This window comes from Carassius carassius, chromosome 41, assembly GCF_963082965.1.
Source record: "Carassius carassius chromosome 41, fCarCar2.1, whole genome shotgun sequence".
NCBI lineage: Eukaryota > Metazoa > Chordata > Actinopteri > Cypriniformes > Cyprinidae > Carassius > Carassius carassius.
The window spans coordinates 2,816,006-2,836,315 of record NC_081795.1 but is presented as its reverse complement, the minus strand read 5'-3'; the positions used below and the strand labels follow the sequence as shown (position 1 = coordinate 2,836,315).

Genomic DNA, 20,310 nt, shown 5'->3' with positions numbered 1-20,310 from the left:
GCATGAAGCAACTGTTTGAAGTTAAAAACATCGAAGATGACTTTATTTCTTGGACTGCAGTGGTGTGGATTACTTGTGTATTATTGTGATGTCTTTATCAGCTGTTTGGACTCTCATTCTGACGGCACCCATTCACTGCACAGCATCCATTGGTGAGCAAGTGATGAAATGCTATATTTCTCCAAATTTGTTCCAATGAAAAACAAACTCATCTTCATCTTAGATGAAGGGTACTCGCCTGAGGGTGAGAACATTTTCTCCATGAAGTCTCCTGGACAATGAAAAAGCAATAAAAAACTCTCTCTCTTTCTTTTCTCAGGGCCATGGTGCATGTGCAGGTGGGAGATGTGAATGAGTTTTCTCCGGTGTTCGGTCAGTTGGAGTATCACGGCTCGGTGATGGAGGGAAAAGTGTATGACAGTGTTCTGCAGGTGCAGGCGTCAGACCAGGACTGCTCTCCACAATACAGCCAGATCTGCAACTACCAGATCAGCTCTCAGGACACAGCCTTCGCTATAGACCGCAACGGTCAGCACACACACACACACACACACACAATAAACAAAGACATTCACACATGCAGAGAGCACTTTGCTATCGTCTTTATATAAATATGTGTGTGTGTGTGTGTGTGTGTGTGTGTGTTTACATGCAGGTAACATCAGGAACACAGAGAGCCTGAGCTTTGATAAGAAGTCACATTATAAAATCTATGTGACAGCGTTTGACTGCGGTCAGAAGAGAGCGGAGCAGGACGCTGTCGTACACATCCATGTCAAACCCGTTTGCAAACCTGGATGGCAAGGTAAGATCTGGAAGTGCATTTTGCGCATGCAATGGTCAGGATTCAGTGGTCAACCAGGGAACCAAGCCATATTCACAAGTTACCAATTTGTGCTATTTTGAGGAAGGCAAGTTTATTTATATAGCACATTTCGTACACAATGGTAATTCAAAGTGCTTTACATAAAATAAAGTAAAATAGTCATGAAGAAATAATAAAACAAAAATAAAAACAAGCAATTTTAAAACTTTGTAAATGATTTAAAAAATTACTTATTTAAAATGAATTTAAAACAGTTAAAAATAGAAAATGATTTTACATAAAATACAGTGAACACGTAAAATACAGTGCAATCAGTTGGGACATTGCACAGTGCTCATTCAATAAATGCACAGCTAAACAGATGAGTTTTAAGTCTAGATTTAAATGTGACCAGTGTTTTAGCACATCTGACCTCTTCTGGAAGCTGATTCCAACTGCATAGTAACTAAAGGAGGACTCCCCTTGTTTTGTGTGAACCCTTGGTATTTCTAACTGACTCGATCCTAATGATCTAAGTGCTCTGTTAGGTTTATATTCAGTGAGCATATCTGCAATTTATTCAGGTCCTAGGTCATTTAGTGACTTATATACGAGTAAAAGTACTTTAAAATCAATCCTAAATGTAACTGGAAGCCAGTGTAAGGACCTGAGGACTGGTGTGATATGCTCAGATTTTCTGGTTCTAGTCAGAATCCTGGCAGCAGCGTTCTGGATGAGCTGCAGCTGTCTAATGGTCTTTTTGGGAAGGCCGGTGAGGAGCCCATTACAATAGTCCACCCTGCTGGTGATGAAGACATGAACAAGTTTCTCCAAGTCTTGGCTGGAAACAAAACATCTAATTCTTGCAATGTTTTTTAGATGATAGTATGCTGATTTAGTTACTGCTTTGACATGACTACTGAAACTAAGGTCTGTCTCCAGAATCACACCAAGATTCCTGACTTGATTTTTAGTTGTTTGACCCCTAGAGTCAAGGTATGCATTCACCTTGAACACTTCATCTTTGTTTCCAAATGCTATGACTTCAATTTTTTTCTTGTTTAACTGAAGAATGTTCTGGTACATCCAAATATTAATTTCACCAATACATTGGCAGATGGAGTCAATGAAAGCTAATTTGGTAAATTCTTCAGTGTTTTCTGTACACTCTCATAAAAAAGGTAAACGCTGTCAGTGGGCCGGCACCCTAAGGTACAAAAGCTTAGAGGTACATCTTTGTAGCTTATTTACCACTAAATTATGCATTTTAGTACCTTAACCACTTCAGCTGTTATTTTGATTTTTTGAGAATTAGGCATATGCAATATTGGACCCACCGGTGGGTCCCCAGAGTTGATGTGGTTAAAGGTACATAGTGCATAGTACCTTTTGAAAGTGTACTGCAATAATAACATCTGTGTACTTTTTTAATGAGACTGTTCAGCTGGACTGCTGTAAAGTTATTTGAATATGAGTTTTAAATAATTATCAGTGTTATTTTTATATTATTTATTTACTATTATAGCATTTATTATTTTTTATTTTCATATATATATTTATTAAGTTTTAATAATTTTATGTTTTTTATTCATATTTATTATTATTATATTATGTTTTAGTTTTTGTAATTTTCTGTAGCATTCCATCAAGATTATTTATTTACATTTTATTTGATTTAATCTTTATTTTAATTATTAGACTCCTAATCTAGTTGTCTAATAAACCTGACATTATAACATACAATCATTGTTGGCTCTTAACAAATTGCCTTTTTCTACTTTTGTAAGTCTGCTAAATGCAAAAAAGTAGTTTCAATTTTAGTTAACAATAACAACACTAATAAACCATCTTAGATAAATCTGCTCCTACATCGCATGTGTAATAATAACCTTAAAATGAATTGAAGTTCAGTTTGAATCTGACAGACCTTTTAGATTTCAATCTGTGAATCAGTGGATTGAACTGATTCACTGAAATGAATCATCTGAATAAACATTCTCTGAAATGAATCAAACTTCCAGACATTACTAATCTATCCAAAAGGAGGACAATTAAAGAGAGCATCTCAGCTTCTAAGACTCTTTGCTCCATACAGCTCAACTTGATAACAGTCCATTTTGTTTTTTGCTCCCCAACACTAGAATGCATGTGAGTATTCACTTGTTTCATTGCCATAATGAATCAATATAATAATACCAGGTCAGTGTGGAAATTAGATGCATGTTTAACACTTAAATGCACAAAAAAGAGTAAACAATCAAAATACAGTTCTGGTATAGCAATTTCATACATTTCCTATGATCTGTGCATGACAGGTGCTCTGTCTGAAACCAGATTAATCCAGTGAGACACACACACACACACACGAGGGCCAGATCTGTGCTTTGAATTTCCTGTCACTTTCTGTCCGTCTCTTTCTTTTCCCTTGAAGCTATTTTTGTTTGCTTTTAAACTCAATATATTGACCCCTCCCGTTTCTCTGCATCTCTGTTTTATTTCCTGTAGGTTTGTGCTTTTTTCTTGCTTTTGATTGCCACAGGAGGCTTGCATCAGAATTAACACACACTTTTATATGATAGCCAGCATGATGCATTATGCAGTTCTTTGAAAGCTCCTGATATCAGTTTTACTAGCTAAAGATATGACACATCTAAAGCAGAGCTGCTCAGCTGGCTGCAAAAAAAAAGGGTCTGTTATGATTGCAGACAGCGAGGAAAGACAAAATAAAATAACATGCAACATTTAAATGGGAGAAAAAAAATATTCATGCAGAACTTCTCATTCTTTCATTTTAAAACTTTAGATGCAGACCAAAGATCAGTTTGATTTTAGTGTTTGGTTCATTTAGATACATTTAGGCTTCATGCAAACTCCAATAAGCTTTAGTATAAAAGCAATCTGGCCTAGTTAGCAGAAGTCAACTGCTATCAATATCATATAATTTGCCTAATACAATATAAATGCATTTCTCACGGCTTCTTGTCTCTGTAGAAACTGCATTAGCTAAGCAGCTTGCATCTCTCTCCACTCATTTGAGAGCAGACAGACATGTTTCATTCTACACGATGAGAAGTAAAAAGCAACAAAAAAGCCTAAAATGATGTTAAGAAGCTCTTTCCATTTTAAACACCTCCTCATGAGTGGTTTCCTATATACACTGCTAAACGAAATCGAAATCTGACTCAAAATTAAATTATTCTGTCAAAGAAAAACACTTGTTTTTCACCTCACAAGGTACATGCAGTCAATCAAAGTAAACCAGGTTTCAAAATACTGGCTATTGTTGACATTACAAAAACTGCATAGACTTTTAGGTTTCAGTTTCACAGGTATTTGCATGCAAAACATGCAATCCACCGTTTTACACTAAATTTCTTGGCTAGGTACTGTATGTCCAAATGTACAATAATGTTCACATTCAAAAGCATTCCAGTAAAAAGCAATTTTTTCCTTTACTGTTTACTGCAGGAGGTACAGTAAAAACAACGGTATGATAGAACAGAAAAGGTTTTAAAGTATTGCTTACAGTGAACAAAATATCCATGAAACACATAAGAGCATTATGAACAAAAAAACAACAGCAAAAAGCCCAGATAAAAAGGGGCGGAACTAAAAAAAAAAAAAAAAAAAAAAACCCAGGCACAAAATTACTGTATCTAATCTCTGCGATCTTCAGGGTTAGGCCACATGCTTTCATCAACATCACATCTGATATTATCCAAGGCGATGCACCTGGGATAAAACCGCTTGGCATGTCGGATCCACCCTTGGCAATCATGAATGGTGATGTCCCTGCAGCCAGCATCCATGGCTTCAAGGAGGGACATCTGGTCATGTGGCTGATGGTCATAAACCTTCCACCTCCATGCAGAAAAGAACTCCTCTATGGGGTTGAGGAAAGGTGAATAGGGTGGAAGGAAGACACATATCAGTCTTGGGTGGACTTCAAACCATGTTGTTATTGCTTGCCACATTGTCCCAGGTAATTACAAAGGTCCTCATGTTTTCACCCTCCTGATCCTGCTCTGGAACCAGGCGCTGGTGGAGATCATTGAGAAAGGCAAGGAGGCGCTCGGTATTACAGGGTCCAACCTGACATCTGTGAAGGAGTAATCCTGCATTTGCAATTGCTGCACACATGGTAATGTTTGCCCCTCTCTGTCCTGGCACATCAACTGTGGCCCTTTTCCCAATTACATTTCGTCCACGTTGACACCTTTTGGCCAGATTGAATCCTGCCTCATCTATGTATATGAATTCATGAGGGGCCTGGTTGGCCTCCAATTCCATAACTCTCTGAAACGAAGTTTATGTAAATCATGTCATTACTATATACCATACTTTACTGTAACCTATTACTGTAAAGGTTACCTACTTGCAAAGTGCAAAGCTTATAGAACTGGACATTGAATTGAACATGCACTATACCTGGACATAGCTCCTTGACTCTCTCACTGTTCCTCTCAAAGGGAACAGTGTAGAGCTGCTTCATCCGCACTCTGTATTTGGACAATGTCCGCATAATCGTTGTGAGGCTGATGCTATCGATATTATCAAATATTTTATGGTCCTCTACAATTCTAGTTTTAATTTCATGCAGTTTTATTGCATTATTTGCAACAACCATTTCTACAATGGCAAGCTCTTGATCATTATTTAGGAGCTTTCCTCTTCCCCCAGAGGGTGGAAGATGTTGCATTCTTTAGAGGGACAAAAAATTCGACATATGCATTACTGTATGACCTTATTGACATGTCAAGTGAGAACAGAAACAATCCATGTAAAATGCAATACTTACCTGTTGGTTTGTTGTAAGATGCGTATAATGGAGGCAACTGTTGACCGCCTCAAATTGGGTTGCACTCTTTCACCAGCCTCTCTTAGTGAAAGACCATGGTTGATTACATGGTCAATGATAGTGGCACAAATTTCATCACTGACTACTGTTCTTGCAGCCCTTGGAATGCCACCACCACGCATTCTTACACCTCTACCTTTCCCTCTCTTTGGGCCTGCTCCTCTCACTGCTCCTGTACCTCTCCCTGCATCTCTCACTGCTCCTGCACATCTCACTGCATCTCTCACTGCTCCTGCACATCTCACTGCACATCTCACTGCACATCTCACTGCATCTCTCACTGCTCCTGCACCTCTCACTGCATCTCTCACTGCTCCTGCACCTCTCACTGCATCTCTCACTGCTCCTGCACATCTCACTGCATCTCTCACTGCTCCTGCACATCTCACGACACATCTCACTGCATCTCTCACTGCTCCTGCACATCTCACTGCACATCTCACTGCATCTCTCACTGCTCCTGCACCTCTCACTGCATCTCTCACTGCTCCTGCACCTCTCACTGCATCTCTCACTGCTCCTGCACATCTCACTGCATCTCTCACTGCTCCTGCACATCTCACGACACATCTCACTGCATCTCTCACTGCTCCTGCACATCTCACTGCACATCTCACTGCATCTCTCACTGGGCCTGCTCTTCTCCCTGGGCCCCTTGCTCTTACTCTTCCTCGTCCAGACATTACAGTGTTTGTCTTTTTCTGTTTCTGTTTCTGTTTCCAAAAACATCACTCCTCAAAGTCCTCCTTTTATTGTATAAGTGTCAATATAATAGAAAAAAATAACCCCTGCCACTGAGTCTAAGCCAGACTGGAATCAGCTGTGGTTGGCCCAATTTACACAACATAAATCAGCTGTGTGTCAATTAATCAATTGTTTGTTTATTATCAGCTAAGATATATTGTTTTTGAACTGATATCATTGCAGAAGCAGAGGTTTTTATACTGTATCTAAGGTTTGGAATATTGTTTTTGCTATTGTGGGATGTTGTGTGTTAACATTCGTAAATACTACAAAAACAATCCATAATTTTGTTGGGAGGTATAGCTTGTCTATTAAGAAAATGTAAGCATTGTGGAGATGTGTTCAATGACTCCATATTGTGTGAAAACGACATGAAATGTGTGAATGGTATGGCCACAATAGACCGATGCTGTGCTAATTGTGTTTAGAGTTTTGAAAATATGACAACTGCTTGGACAAACGCTTGTTAGTGACTGAAAAAAAACTGTAATCAAAATCCCCTCAAAATTTTTTCTTGTCTCCTAACGTCATCAAACCCATATTTTTTTCATCCCCTTCATTCGCTTTTTCACCATCCAGTCAATGCCCTATGGATAAAATCAAGTAAACTTTTGGTCTAAAGTAGACTGTTTATCCCAGAATGCACTTTGTTGTGTCTCTGATGTGACTGTCCCTCAGGTGAGTTCGGAGGCTCAGAAAATGTTCCTCTTTACTCACACACACGAATTTGGTCAAAGCTTCAGGACAATTTTTCCAGCCCACTGGATGATGACAAGTTGAGTCAAGGCCATTTTTCACATCTGACATAAAAGCATGAAGGAGAGAGAAAAGTAAACAGCTTCCCGTTGTTTCTCATAAGCAAGGGTGAATAATTCAGCAGGTGTGGACATGCACCATCCACACCACACACACACACACACACACACACACTAATTTTGTTGTTACAGTACCTTTAGGCTCCGTCCATGCATAAAATAATCATTTAAGCTCCAAATGTCCAAACCCAGCAGCTCAAAGTGTGTGTGAGCTAATATTTGTGTGGCCTGTATGTGAATGCATGTTTACATAATCCATTTAATACTGTCCAACGTTTCAATTTTTCACCCATAACTTCATGTTAAATAACCCCTGGCTATAGAATTCATTACAGCAACAATGTAGCCAGAAAAAAAAAAAGAAATATCTCACCAGACACATTAAGAGCTCTGGGTAACAAACCTCAAATATATTATAAATTAGAACTGAATAAAACAAAAAGGAAATACCATTCTTCTTCATTCAAAAACAAACAAATGGGCTTATTCAGTTCAGATTAACAATTTTTTTTTTGCTACTTGTCATTTTTGTTCTCCAAAAAAATATCACAAAATTACATTAAGGGGGTGCTGAATATATATAATTATATTTAATATATATTTAGGGAACTGCTTACCATATATCAAGTACATTTTTATTAAAATTACAATTACAAATGTAAGTAAATGTCATGCAAGAAATTACATAAAACTAGTTTAACGAAGTAAAATTAAAGTGAATAAGTATATACTTTTTATGTTAGTCAATTGTTAAAGCAAGTGTTTATGATCTTCGCAAGATCTTCTCTTCAGCAGAACTGTAACCATAAAAACTTCAACAACATAAACTCTGGGCCTTCCTGGCCATTTTAACAGGTCCTTCCTCAAAAAAATTAATAAAATAGCTCTTAATTCCAAAATTTACAACATTACCAATTCAGTTCTACACTCTAAAAAATAAAGGTGCTTTAAAAGGTTTTTCAAGCGATGCCACAGAACAATAGAACCATTTTTGGTTCCACAAAGAATCATTCAGTCAAAGGTTCTTACTTCCCTTTTTATAACCTGAATCACCACAAATAACCTTTTGTGAAACATAAAGGTTCTTCAGATGATAAAGGGTCTTTATGGAACCATTTAGACACAAAGGTTCTTCAAAGGCATTGTGAGGCACATTTATTTTTAAGAGTCTAGACAAAGTATGCAAGCTACTTATCAAAACATTTCCTAAATGCCTTTTTTCTAGGCTGGAGCAAGCTGATTGACTATGAACCAGGAACAGGTAGTAAGCTGTTATTTCCCAAGATGCACCTGGAGACGTGTGAGGGATGGGTGTCGTGGATCAGGAGCACAGTGGAGCTGGAGTCGAGCGGTTCTGGGAGAGGCTGTGACAGACAGTCTCACTCTGAGAGGGCCTCACAGAAGCTCTGTGGTACGATTAATAGCTATTAATTCTTCCATTGCTCGCTTCCTCATTTCTCTTGGGTTGGTTTAATTATCAAATGTGCCTGAGGGCTTAACTAGTCAGACAAAACCTCCACCCTTGTCTTAAAATAGGTATGTGTCTCAGAGCAGAATCATTAGCAGTGTAATTCATCCATATCAGGAACTACAAATGAAGCTATATTTACAAATAAATCAGCTCTTCACAGATATTCAAGAAGACTAATGGTCCTTTCATATGACACGTGTCAGAATATCCTATTGCATTGGGATGAAGCATCTAATTAATGTGTCGAAATTAATTATTTGGTAACGAAAACCCATGCAAAGCTAAAACTGAAGTCATCATAAGATTTCATATTTTAAGACAAAAGGCAGTGGAAATTTCCACATATATACAAACAAACACACACACACACACACACACACACACACACACACACACATATATATATATATATATATATATATATATATATATAATGAGAAGGACACACCTTCTCATTCAAAGGGTTTTCTTTATTTTCATGACACTGAAGGCATCAAAACTATGAGTTAACACATGTGGAATTATATATGGAATTATATACATAACAAAAAAGTGTGAAACAACTGAAAATATGTCATATTCTAGGTTCTTCAAAGTAGCCACCTTTTGCTTTGATTACTGCTTTGCTCACTCTTGGCATTCTCTTGATGAGCTTCAAGAGGTAGTCACCTGAAATGGTCTTCCAACAGTCTTGAAGGAGTTCCCCGAGAGATGCTTAGCACTTGTTGGCCCTTTTGCCTTCTGTCTGCGGTCCAGCTCACCCCTAAACCATCTCGATTGGGTTCAGGTCCGGTGACTGTGGAGGCCAGGTCATCTGGCGCAGCACCCCATCACTCTCCTTCTTGGTCAAATAGCCCTTGATGCCTTCAGTGTGACTCTACAATTTTCATAGTCATGAAAATAAAGAAAACTCTTTGAATGAGAAGGTGTGTCCAAACTTTTGGTCTGTACTGTGTATATATATATATATATATATATATATATATATATATATATATATATATATATATATATGTATATATATATATATATATATACACACAGTGGCTATAGAATAATTTGAAGTATAATTATTACAATAACAAATTAATATAAAGCATAATTTAAAGTATAATAACAATAACATTCACACACACACACACACACACACACACACACATATATATATATATATATATATATATACTGTATATGAATGTGAATGTTACTGTCAATATACTTTAAATTACAACATTACACGCAATGTTTATTTAATTGCTTATTTAATCATATCAATTTTGTTTGTTATTATCTTCATAGTAAACATTAAAATAAAAAGATTGTGTTTACTATTCATTTTACTGTGGTACAGAAATGTATTCTGTAATTAAATTTCTTCTCTATTTTGTAGAAATTCTGTACAAATTAAAATGTACAAATGATCATTTTATCTCTAAACTGACCCTTTTCTATGGAAACATACCAGGAGCTTCATCAGGCAGCACAGATCTTCTGCCGGCTCCCAGCGGTGTTTTTAATTGGACGGTGACTCTTGTGGCAGATGGCGGCTGGGACAGTGACCTCTCATACCGCTTTGATGGCCGTCAAGCTGCCAAGATCCCAGACTGGGTCGTCCCGCAGAATCTAACCCATCAGTTCACCATAACCACATGGATGAAGCACGGGCCGAGTCCAGGACAGAGAGCCGAGAAAGAAACGCTGCTCTGCAACTCTGACAAAACAGGTGAGACACAGAGAATATGAATGAGAAGAGAGCAGATAAGAGGAGAAACCTGTTTAAAAGACCAGTTTATGAATCCTGTCATTACTAATGAGATCTCTGTTGTTTCCCATTCCACCCAGATGTAAGGTCCAAAAAACTCTAAATATCTCAATAATTTACTTAATAATTTATCATATATATATAATACATAATCATATATATAATATATAATAAAATACTTCTATAAAACATTAATCCATAACTTCTGTAATAAGATGGCTTGCTAGAAAGTTTGGTAACACTTTAGTTAAAGACTTTATATACAATGCATTATAAAAGTAGTTTTGATACCTTTTAATTAACTTTATATGGCAAGGTAAGGCAAGGCAAGGCAAGGCCTTGCCTTGCCAACTTTATATTATGCATTTAATGATCTTTTAAATATTGTAATCACAGTTATAATTCATTATCATACTTTACGGCTTTAGAACGTATAATGCATTAAAACACATGACAAACAAACCATCAAAAATTATGATGCATTTCAACTTTATTTACAATTATTTATGAACAGATAAACAGCAAAAATCAGCCAGGATATGGAGGTTCATGCTGGTCTTTTCAGCAGGGTTGAAGTGGAAACATTTAAGATCAAAATTTCATTTGTACTGGATAGTTGGAGCTCTACTTTAAGCCTGTTTAAGTTGACTATCGTCTCCTGTCAGGATCTTTATATAGATAAACACTCACCGAATGGTGCCATTTCTTTTCTCTCAGGTTTAATTTAGCGATATTATCTTGTATGTCAAGAGGTAATTGTATTCTCTGTCTGTCTCTTGACCTCTCTATGCTCTCTTCGTCTCTCTCTCAGAGATGAACCGGCACCATTACTCTCTGTATGTGCATAACTGCAGGCTGGTTTTCCTGCTGAGGACGGACTACACTCAGACAGACTCATTCAGACCGGCTGAATTCCACTGGAAATTAGAACAGGTATGAGAGACGCTTTGCACTAAGAATTTCACTTCAAACGTTCTTTAGATGAATACAAAATATAATCACTCATGTATGCATGTTTAGCTAATATAAATTTATTTGACAGACAGACAGACAGACAGATAGATAGACAGACCTATAGACAGACAGACAGACATACAGACAGACAGACAGACAGACAGATAAACAGACAGACAGACCGATAGATAGACAGACAGACAGACCGATAGACAGACAGACAGACAGACAGACCGATAGACAGACAGACAGACAGACAGACAGACAGACCGACAGACAGACAGACAGACAGACAGACCGACAGACAGACAGACAGACAGACCGACAGACAGACAGACCGACAGACCGACAGACAGACAGACAAACAGACAGACAGACAGACAGATAGACAGATAAACAGACAGACAGACCGATAGATAGACAGACAGACAGACAGATAAACAGACAGACAGACCGATAGACAGACCGACCGACAGACAGACAGACAGACAGACAGACCGATAGACAGACAGACAGATAGACAGGCCGATAGACAGACAGACAGACAGACAGACAGACAGACAGACAAACAGACAGACAGACAGACAGACAGACCGATAGACAGACAGACAGACCGACAGACAGACCGATAGACAGACCGACCGACCGACAGACAGACAGACAGACAGACAGACAGACCGATAGACAGACCGATAGACAGACCGACCGACAGACAGACAGACAGACAGACCGACCGATAGACAGACAGACAGACAGACAGACAGATAGACAGGCCGATAGACAGACAGACAGACAGACAGACAGACCGATAGACAGACCGACCGACAGACAGACAGACAGACAGACAGACCGATAGACAGACAGACAGACAGACCGATAGACAGACAGACAGATAGACAGGCCGATAGACAGACAGACAGACAGACAGACAGACAGACAGACCGATAGACAAACAGACAGATAGACAGACAGACAGACAGACATACAGACATAGATACAGACAGACAGACAGACAGACATACAGACATAGATACAGACAGACAGACAGACAGACAGATCATTTGCCCAGTGCCACCCAGTTTAACCAGGCAGTAACCGACAAGTGTCTTTGAGTGCTCGTTTTTTCTCCCTCGTTCTTGTGCCCGCCTCAATTTAGTGGCATAAGAAACTTCTTCACAAAACTTTCTTTACTTTAAGCACAACAACCATCCAACAAATATCAGTAATTAATTTCCTCTTAAAGACACCGTTTATGAAACGTACTGTGCTCTCGTGTCAGTGGTGGTGTTTAGATTCACAGGTCTGCTGCAGGTTAATTGAATCCTTCATCTCGTTCATGCAACAATACTTGAATTAGTCCATCAAGCATATAATTATGCAAATATCCACTTTTAGGGTGAAGATAAAGCCTTAGAATAAAGAAAGGGAGAGAAAACAGTGCAGTCATTAAAAGAGTGTTTGTTTAGCAGTGAATTCTTCTCACTGCTGTGCCAGAGAACGGAGCTCCGGGAAGACTTAATTATCTGAGAGAACAAACACACAAACGCTGCACAACACAAAACTAACAATGTGCTGCATGAACGTCCCTGCCAAAGCCCACTTAAAACCACATCAGAAAAATGGCAGGGGGTCTTTAAAACACAAACTCTTCCAACATGATTGGGCCAAGAGGCAAGCATAGTTCTGCAGGCAAAACAAACGAACCAACAAAAGCTCAACTTAACATCAGAGCATCAAACCCGCAAACCATTGAAGAGCCATTTTAGTGCCACCTGTATGGATAGCATGGATATGAAGCAGCGCAGTTGCATTCATTTTTCATTTCTGTTCCTCTGAAATCTTTATTGACATAACTGTACATCTGCTATACCTACATGCTCAGCATTAGAAGATGCAAAGATAGTTTATAGATTCTGCTGAGATTTTAAGCATCAAAGAGCCTTTTCCCCAGTGGAGAACAAGCTCTTGAAGAACTTCACCCCACCTTAAAACGAATTTCATAATGTAGTTTCATAAATACATAAATGCGTTACATAAAATATATGGGGTGGAGGGTCCACTGGCCTGAGGGAGAAATATTTTGGTCTTTGCACATCTAAGACACTTCAAAGAACATGAGCAATCTTTTCTTATCTTTCCTAAAGACTTTTTCTTTCCTCTACCCGCAGAGCAAAGAGATCTAATTAAATTAGTTTTTTTTTAAGAATCTGAGAGTTTAATTTAATTAGTAAAGGATGGTGTTGTGTTTCCATTATGAAAATGGATATTAAAAGATGAATATTAATGCAAATGTGAAGTTTTGTTGGACGAGTGCTGAGTGTTGGCTCAGTAACATAAATGCCAATTCCTTTCATTGCATTTCACTAATATCATTTTCCCCCGTGTGCTTTATGCACTTGTTGCGAAACAAAACAAAACAAAAACATAACATCCTTGTACAATTTGTATATTTATGCATGCAGAAAAATTTCCACCAGATTCACAACAGGTGAATCTGGCACAAAAATTCGTCCTCATGTATTCAATCTCAAACCTCTTAATAACAGTGTACATTTGTTTTTTGTTTTTTTGTCATTTGATTTATTTAATGTTAAGGCCCGTTCACACCAAGTGTGATAATGATAACTATAAATACAATGATAACTATATTTGCATCCACACAAGCAACTTTTAACAGTCTGTTTATTTTAAGCGAACTATATCTATATATATATATACTTTTTGTATACCTTTCAATTCCTTTGTCTATAAATTGAATGATTATTAGACAGACTTTTTCCATTTTAGACAGAACTGTGACAGCAAACAATGAAGCGGGAGAATTCCATTCTCAGTGCCATCGATATAAAAGTCCCACCTCAAACACATCACGCGAACAGAAAAACTTATCGATCAATGCCGATATTTGAAAAATGCCAATGCAGTTGACCACTACTCAGAAATGGACAGTTGCTGAAATAGAGGCAAAATGACAGAATTCACACGGATGTGAGACACGATAGCACAGCAGTAACTGTTAAAGTGCCCAGTGTACTTATAGCAACTGAAACAATGGTTTCTCTTCACCTCTCTCGCTCACTCTCTCTTTGATAAATTGCCTTGCCATTAAGTGGACTTTGGCTTAGTGTGGCTATAAGTCTTTTACCACTTCTATCGATTCAGTGCTGTGCGTTTACTGAACACACACAGAGAAAACTATGAAGGTAAATCAGTAGCAAAACTCGAGAGGTTGAAGATCTGATTGTGAGAACTTGTCATATTAATATTTGTAAAAAAGTGAAAGTGACGTGACATTCAGCCAAGTATGGTGACCCATACTCAGAATTTGTGCTCTGCGTTTAACCCATCCGAAATGCACACACACAGAGCAGTGAACACACACACACACACACACACTGTGAGCACACATCCGGAGCAGTGGGCAGCCATTTATGCTGCGGCGCCCGGGGAGCAGTTGGGGGTTCGATGCCTTGCTCAAGGGCACCTAAGTCGTGGTATTGAAGGTGGAGAGAGAACTGTACATGCACTCCCCCCACCCACAATTCCTGCCGGCCCGGGACTCGAACTCACAACCTTTCGATTGGGAGTCCGACTCTCTAACCATTAGGCCACGACTTCCCCCATGTATTTGTATTTGTAAGTTAAAATTTACACTCACGGCTCTGATGTGAAAAGCTGAATCTTTCAATTTGCACACACAGACAATGATCAAAACACCCGTGTTTTGAATTGGAAGTTGTAGATTAATAGATACAAATGTGTAGAATGACATTCACACAAAGAAAATGACATACACGCATGTTTACGACATATTTACTTTTGCACTTTACTTCAGTTTCGCTGCACAACGTCAAGTCGGCACTTACAACCTCTCAGATCTGGAAGTACAAGTTCAAATCCTAGCGCTCTGACTTTTGCTACTCTTTTTGCGGTATTCTGTTGCAAAATCTCACTTGTGCACTTGTATATGCAGATGTGAGAGAGCAGAGCTGGGGGCGGGGCTTTGGTGCGAATGAAGACATTTTATTGGTCGATGCCCGACCAATGAACAACGCCAATTGTTTTCACTGAATATCCTTAACTTTGACAGGATTTTAAGACACTGCATTCATTTTGCCATTCAGGTATTATCTAGTAGACAAAAAAATGCAACATATTTTATATGTATATCCCACTGCATATCACTCTACCAGAGTTACAATATAATGCTGTTTTTATTATTTTTATGTTTTGTAAAAATAATTTTAACTTCTTCATTGGGTTAAATTCCTAATTTGCTTGTCAGTAATGAACCTTTTTAAATGCAACATTATTATTATTATTATTTTTTATAAAAATCGAGTGTTTAATAATGTCTAAATGTACATTAAACAGCAAAACCAAAAAATAAGCACTTATGACCAGAAATACTGTTTTGAGCAACTAGTAGAGCTAAATACATGTATTTATTAAACATCAACAAGGCCATCTAGTGTTTAAGCAATGGAATTGCATATGAATATTATCTTTCTGGCCACCAAATGCCTCTAATTTAAAGCGTGCCTCTTTGCACTGGAATTTAAACCTAAATACTACAGTTATTGTAGTATAAATAATAACCATATTAGAAAATGTTATATTTCAAATGGTCATTCATGGATCATAATTATTGCGCATATTATTTAGTACCATGATCTCTTCAAATTAACTAAACAGGACTGAGTTAACATGTAGTACAGTTATTTTATTGGTTAAAAGTTACACTTACTTGTTTAGTCACATTTAACTGCCAAGGAGGAGTATGAGAACATAATGCTGTTCCATTTTCCAGTATAAAATGCTATTGTAACGCATAGTCATTAGTCAACGTAGTTATCCATGCATAATCAATGCACTTTAAGTGTTACAAATTACTAGAAATCGCTGCAAATATAATGAAACTGCTGTCTGTCCCAATTAATACATTTCAAGCATATTGACAAAACGTTTAGTTTAGTACTATTGATAGCTCCATGAACCACGTGACCGCGTGGCGGTGAGATCAAAGCATGTTCTGGTACAGCGAGTTTACTCTGTAATATGCAGTGGGATATACATATAAAATATGTTGCATTTTTTTGTCTACTAGATAATACCTGAATGGCAAAATGAATGCAGTGTCTTAAAATCCTGTCAAAGCTAAAGATATTCAGTGAAAACAATTGGCGTTGTTCATTGGTCGGGCATCGACCAATACAATGTCTTCATTCGCACCAAAGCCCCGCCCCCAGCTCTGCTCTCTCACATCTGCATATACAAGTGCACAAGTGAGATTTTGCAACAGAATACCGCAAAAAGAGTAGCAAAAGTCAGAGCGCTAGGATTTGAACTTGTACTTCCAGATCTGAGAGGTTGTAAGTGCCGACTTGACGTTGTGCAGCGAAACTGAAGTAAAGTGCAAAAGTAAATATGTCGTAAACATGTGTGTATGTCATTTTCTTTGTGTGAATGTCATTCTACACATTTGTATCTATTAATCTACAACTTCCAATTAAAAACACGGGTGTTTTGATCATTGTCTGTGTGTGCAAATTGAAAGATTCAGATTTTCACATCAGAGCTGTGAGTGTAAATTTTAACTTACAAATACAAATATTAATATGACAAGTTCTCACAATCAGATCTTCAACCTCTCGAGTTTTGCTACTGATTTACCTTCATAGAAAACATCACAGTGAGGTACTCTGCTCTCTAGAGATTGCGTGGACACACTGTGAGCACATCCAAAATATGGACAAATTGTAAATGTTTTCTGTATGAAAACACAGTAATGTATGTTAGATGAAAAATTACAGTCATAAATGACTAAATCTGGATTCACAGGATTGCATGAACCACAGCTGCTATACACAGCCATTTTCACATTCACACAAACACGCACGCACACACACAAACACACACACACACACACACACACATCTCTGCAAAAAATCAATGCATGTCCAGAGACACACCAGAGATAGAAAAGAAGGCTGAAGAAGCTGAATAGAAATACGAGAAAAATACCAATAGAGTATAAAAGGGGAAATTTAAAGAAAAAGTAATCAATGTATTCATCATAAGAACTCAGAGAGATGACTTGTGTGCACAGAGAGAAGGAATCCATCAAAGAAAAACACTGAAAAATAACTCTCTCTCTGGCGGAATTGCACAACATCTGTCAAGAATATAATTTGCATTGTATTTTTGTACAATCAATATTTTTGCAGTATGATATTTTCATATTTCATAATTACTGTAAATGCAAAAAATACCTATTATTATTAATTACCTAAAAAAATCTGTCTTACATTTTGATAGATTGCTATATGGTTTGATTTTTTTCATTGACATTTTATCATTTGCCAGGCAAGAAAACTGCAAGCAATATTAATAACAATCACATTTTAAAAACATTAAAACAAATTACAATAATGAGAACCTGGGTGTGATTAATCGTTATGAAATCAATTACAGTTGCTTTTAAAGAGAGAGAGAGAGATAGAGAGTTGAATATTACAAAAAATAAATATATATGTGTGTACTGTTTTTATACAGTCGATGGTTTGTATATGTGGACATATATATATATATATATATATATATTTCGACCTGGATATTTGCAGAGAATGAGCGGAACCTCACAAAACACATCATATCATATTTTCTAAGATATAAATAATCTATAATTTTTAATAACTAATGTAAGATTGATTAAATAAATGAATCAATAATATAATATAATATAATATAATATAATATAATATAATATAATATAATATAATATAATATAATATAATATAATATAATATAATATAATATAATATAATATAATAAAAGGAATATAAAAGGAAAACATTGGGCGGAGAGGAAGACATTCTATCTAAAGTGAAGATGAGAAATGTCTGGTGGTTTCATATGAGGGTGTAACAATCAGTTCCACTCGACTCTTCGACCCAGACACACAAACACACACTGTGTGTGACAGAGCGAGCAGAAACCGTCTGCTGCTGTGTGCTTCTGACTGGAAGCGGTCCAGACGGGCCAAGCACAGACAGACTTCCAGAGACTTTACATTTAAACCGACCGGTCTATTTGTTTGCAAAGGCTAAGTACTACTGATCATATAGTTATGGTTAGTGATTTAATCAAAGATTTATTGTTAAGTAAAACTATTAAAAGTAATTGTCTTTAACTGAAGTAAAGCTAAAATGAAATACAAATATTAGATTAAAAACTTTAAAAAAAATTTGAAATGTTGCCCTTGACTGAAATAAAATACAGTAAGTTTAAGGAGAATTACTAAAATTAAATAAAAGCATATAAAATTACTAAAACTAATAATAATATGGGGCATTTTTTTAAATAATCATGAAATATAGTAGATTCTTTTTAAATACTAATAATAATAAAAAACTTGAAAATCCAAAGTTGAAATATTTTGTTTACCTGCATTTCATGTGACCATAAATTAAACCTAAATATATATATATATATATATATATATATATATATATATATATATATATATATAAAAGACAAAACACAATGAAACCTGAAAATATATAAACCTAATTAATAACAATAAAACTAAAATTAATAATATTAAAAACCAAAACGGTATACAAATTATACTAAAATAACACTCTGAAGCAAAAACATCAGACATACACAGAAATGCTCTCTCTTTCTCTCAGATCTGTGATAAGGAGTGGCATTATTACATCATCAGTGTTGATTTCCCGGTGGTGACTCTATATGTGGATGGCGTGACCTATGACCCTTACCTGGTGACCGATGACTGGCCCATCCACTCCTCTCAGATCGACCTGCAGCTGACTGTAGGAGCCTGCTGGCAAGGTGTGAAATGATGTGAAAGAGAAATGTGAAATCTTACAGCATGCAAATCCATAATGAACAAATATCCCTGTTTCACTTCTTTTCTTCATTCTTTTCATCTGTATTTCTCTCTTCAATAATCCGAACGCAGCTCAGAAACACAAACGTGTTGGCCTCCTGACCTGCCCATGCTCTCTCTTTGTGTCTCTGAGATGCTTTGTTTCAGAATTAAAGCAATAAATGAGTGAGAGAGATAATAAAAAGATCATTGTGTGCATGTGCATGGGAAGAAAATATAACGAGAGCTGACATGTGCTCTTTTAAAAATTTGTGGAGCTTTTAATGATAAGAGTTTAATGATTTCTCATGATTCGGTTCGATTCAGTTTACACCACTTTGAATGAACTGATTATTGATTCAATTTGATATACAATATTTGTAACACTTATAACGTTAATATGAATGATTTTCTTCAAAGAGCCAGTGTATCAAGATTCTATGCTATTAATATTTTGTATGTTTTTATATTTTCCATTTTCATTATAATTTAAATTAGTAATTATGTTGAGTATTTTTGTAGTTTTTGTCTTTATGTCTATTATTCTTTTAGTTTTTATTAATTTTATTTTCAGTTTTTTATAGTACATCAAGTTAAGTTTGTTTTTATATTTTATCTTAGTTTATTCTATTTCAAGCAATGAAGATGTTTTAGTTTACTATAATAATGCTGCAAAGAGCCCCGTTGTGATTTTAGTAATCATTTTCATTACTTAAAAACAAAATTAAATAATATAAAGTGTTTGTATTAGATTTAAAAAAATAAACTAACTGAACTAACTGGAAACTAACTGAAAATAAACTAAATGTAAAATTTAAATACATTTAAACTAAATAGAAATATAAAAAAAATAAACAAAAATAACAAATACATTAAAAAAATACTAAAACTAAAATTAAGATAAGATATAAAAGATATAGATAATAAATATTAATAAATATTCTAAGAGTATTAAGAAAATATAAAAGCTAATTCAATTTATTAATAAATACTATAATATTATATAG

General features: G+C 36.3%; 1 protein-coding gene across 1 annotated transcript in view; it reads left to right on the top strand.

Annotated features, from left to right (window-relative positions):
- Nucleotides 1-20,310, top strand: part of LOC132123424 (calsyntenin-2-like) — a 53,074-nt gene that overhangs the window by 18,653 nt on the left and 14,111 nt on the right. The window contains exons 4-9 of the mRNA XM_059534024.1: nucleotides 320-528; nucleotides 656-805; nucleotides 8,448-8,633; nucleotides 10,159-10,416; nucleotides 11,267-11,388; nucleotides 19,104-19,266. Of these exons, the coding sequence (XP_059390007.1) occupies nucleotides 320-528; nucleotides 656-805; nucleotides 8,448-8,633; nucleotides 10,159-10,416; nucleotides 11,267-11,388; nucleotides 19,104-19,266 (1,088 nt within the window). The remainder of the gene's footprint in view (nucleotides 1-319; nucleotides 529-655; nucleotides 806-8,447; nucleotides 8,634-10,158; nucleotides 10,417-11,266; nucleotides 11,389-19,103; nucleotides 19,267-20,310) is intronic.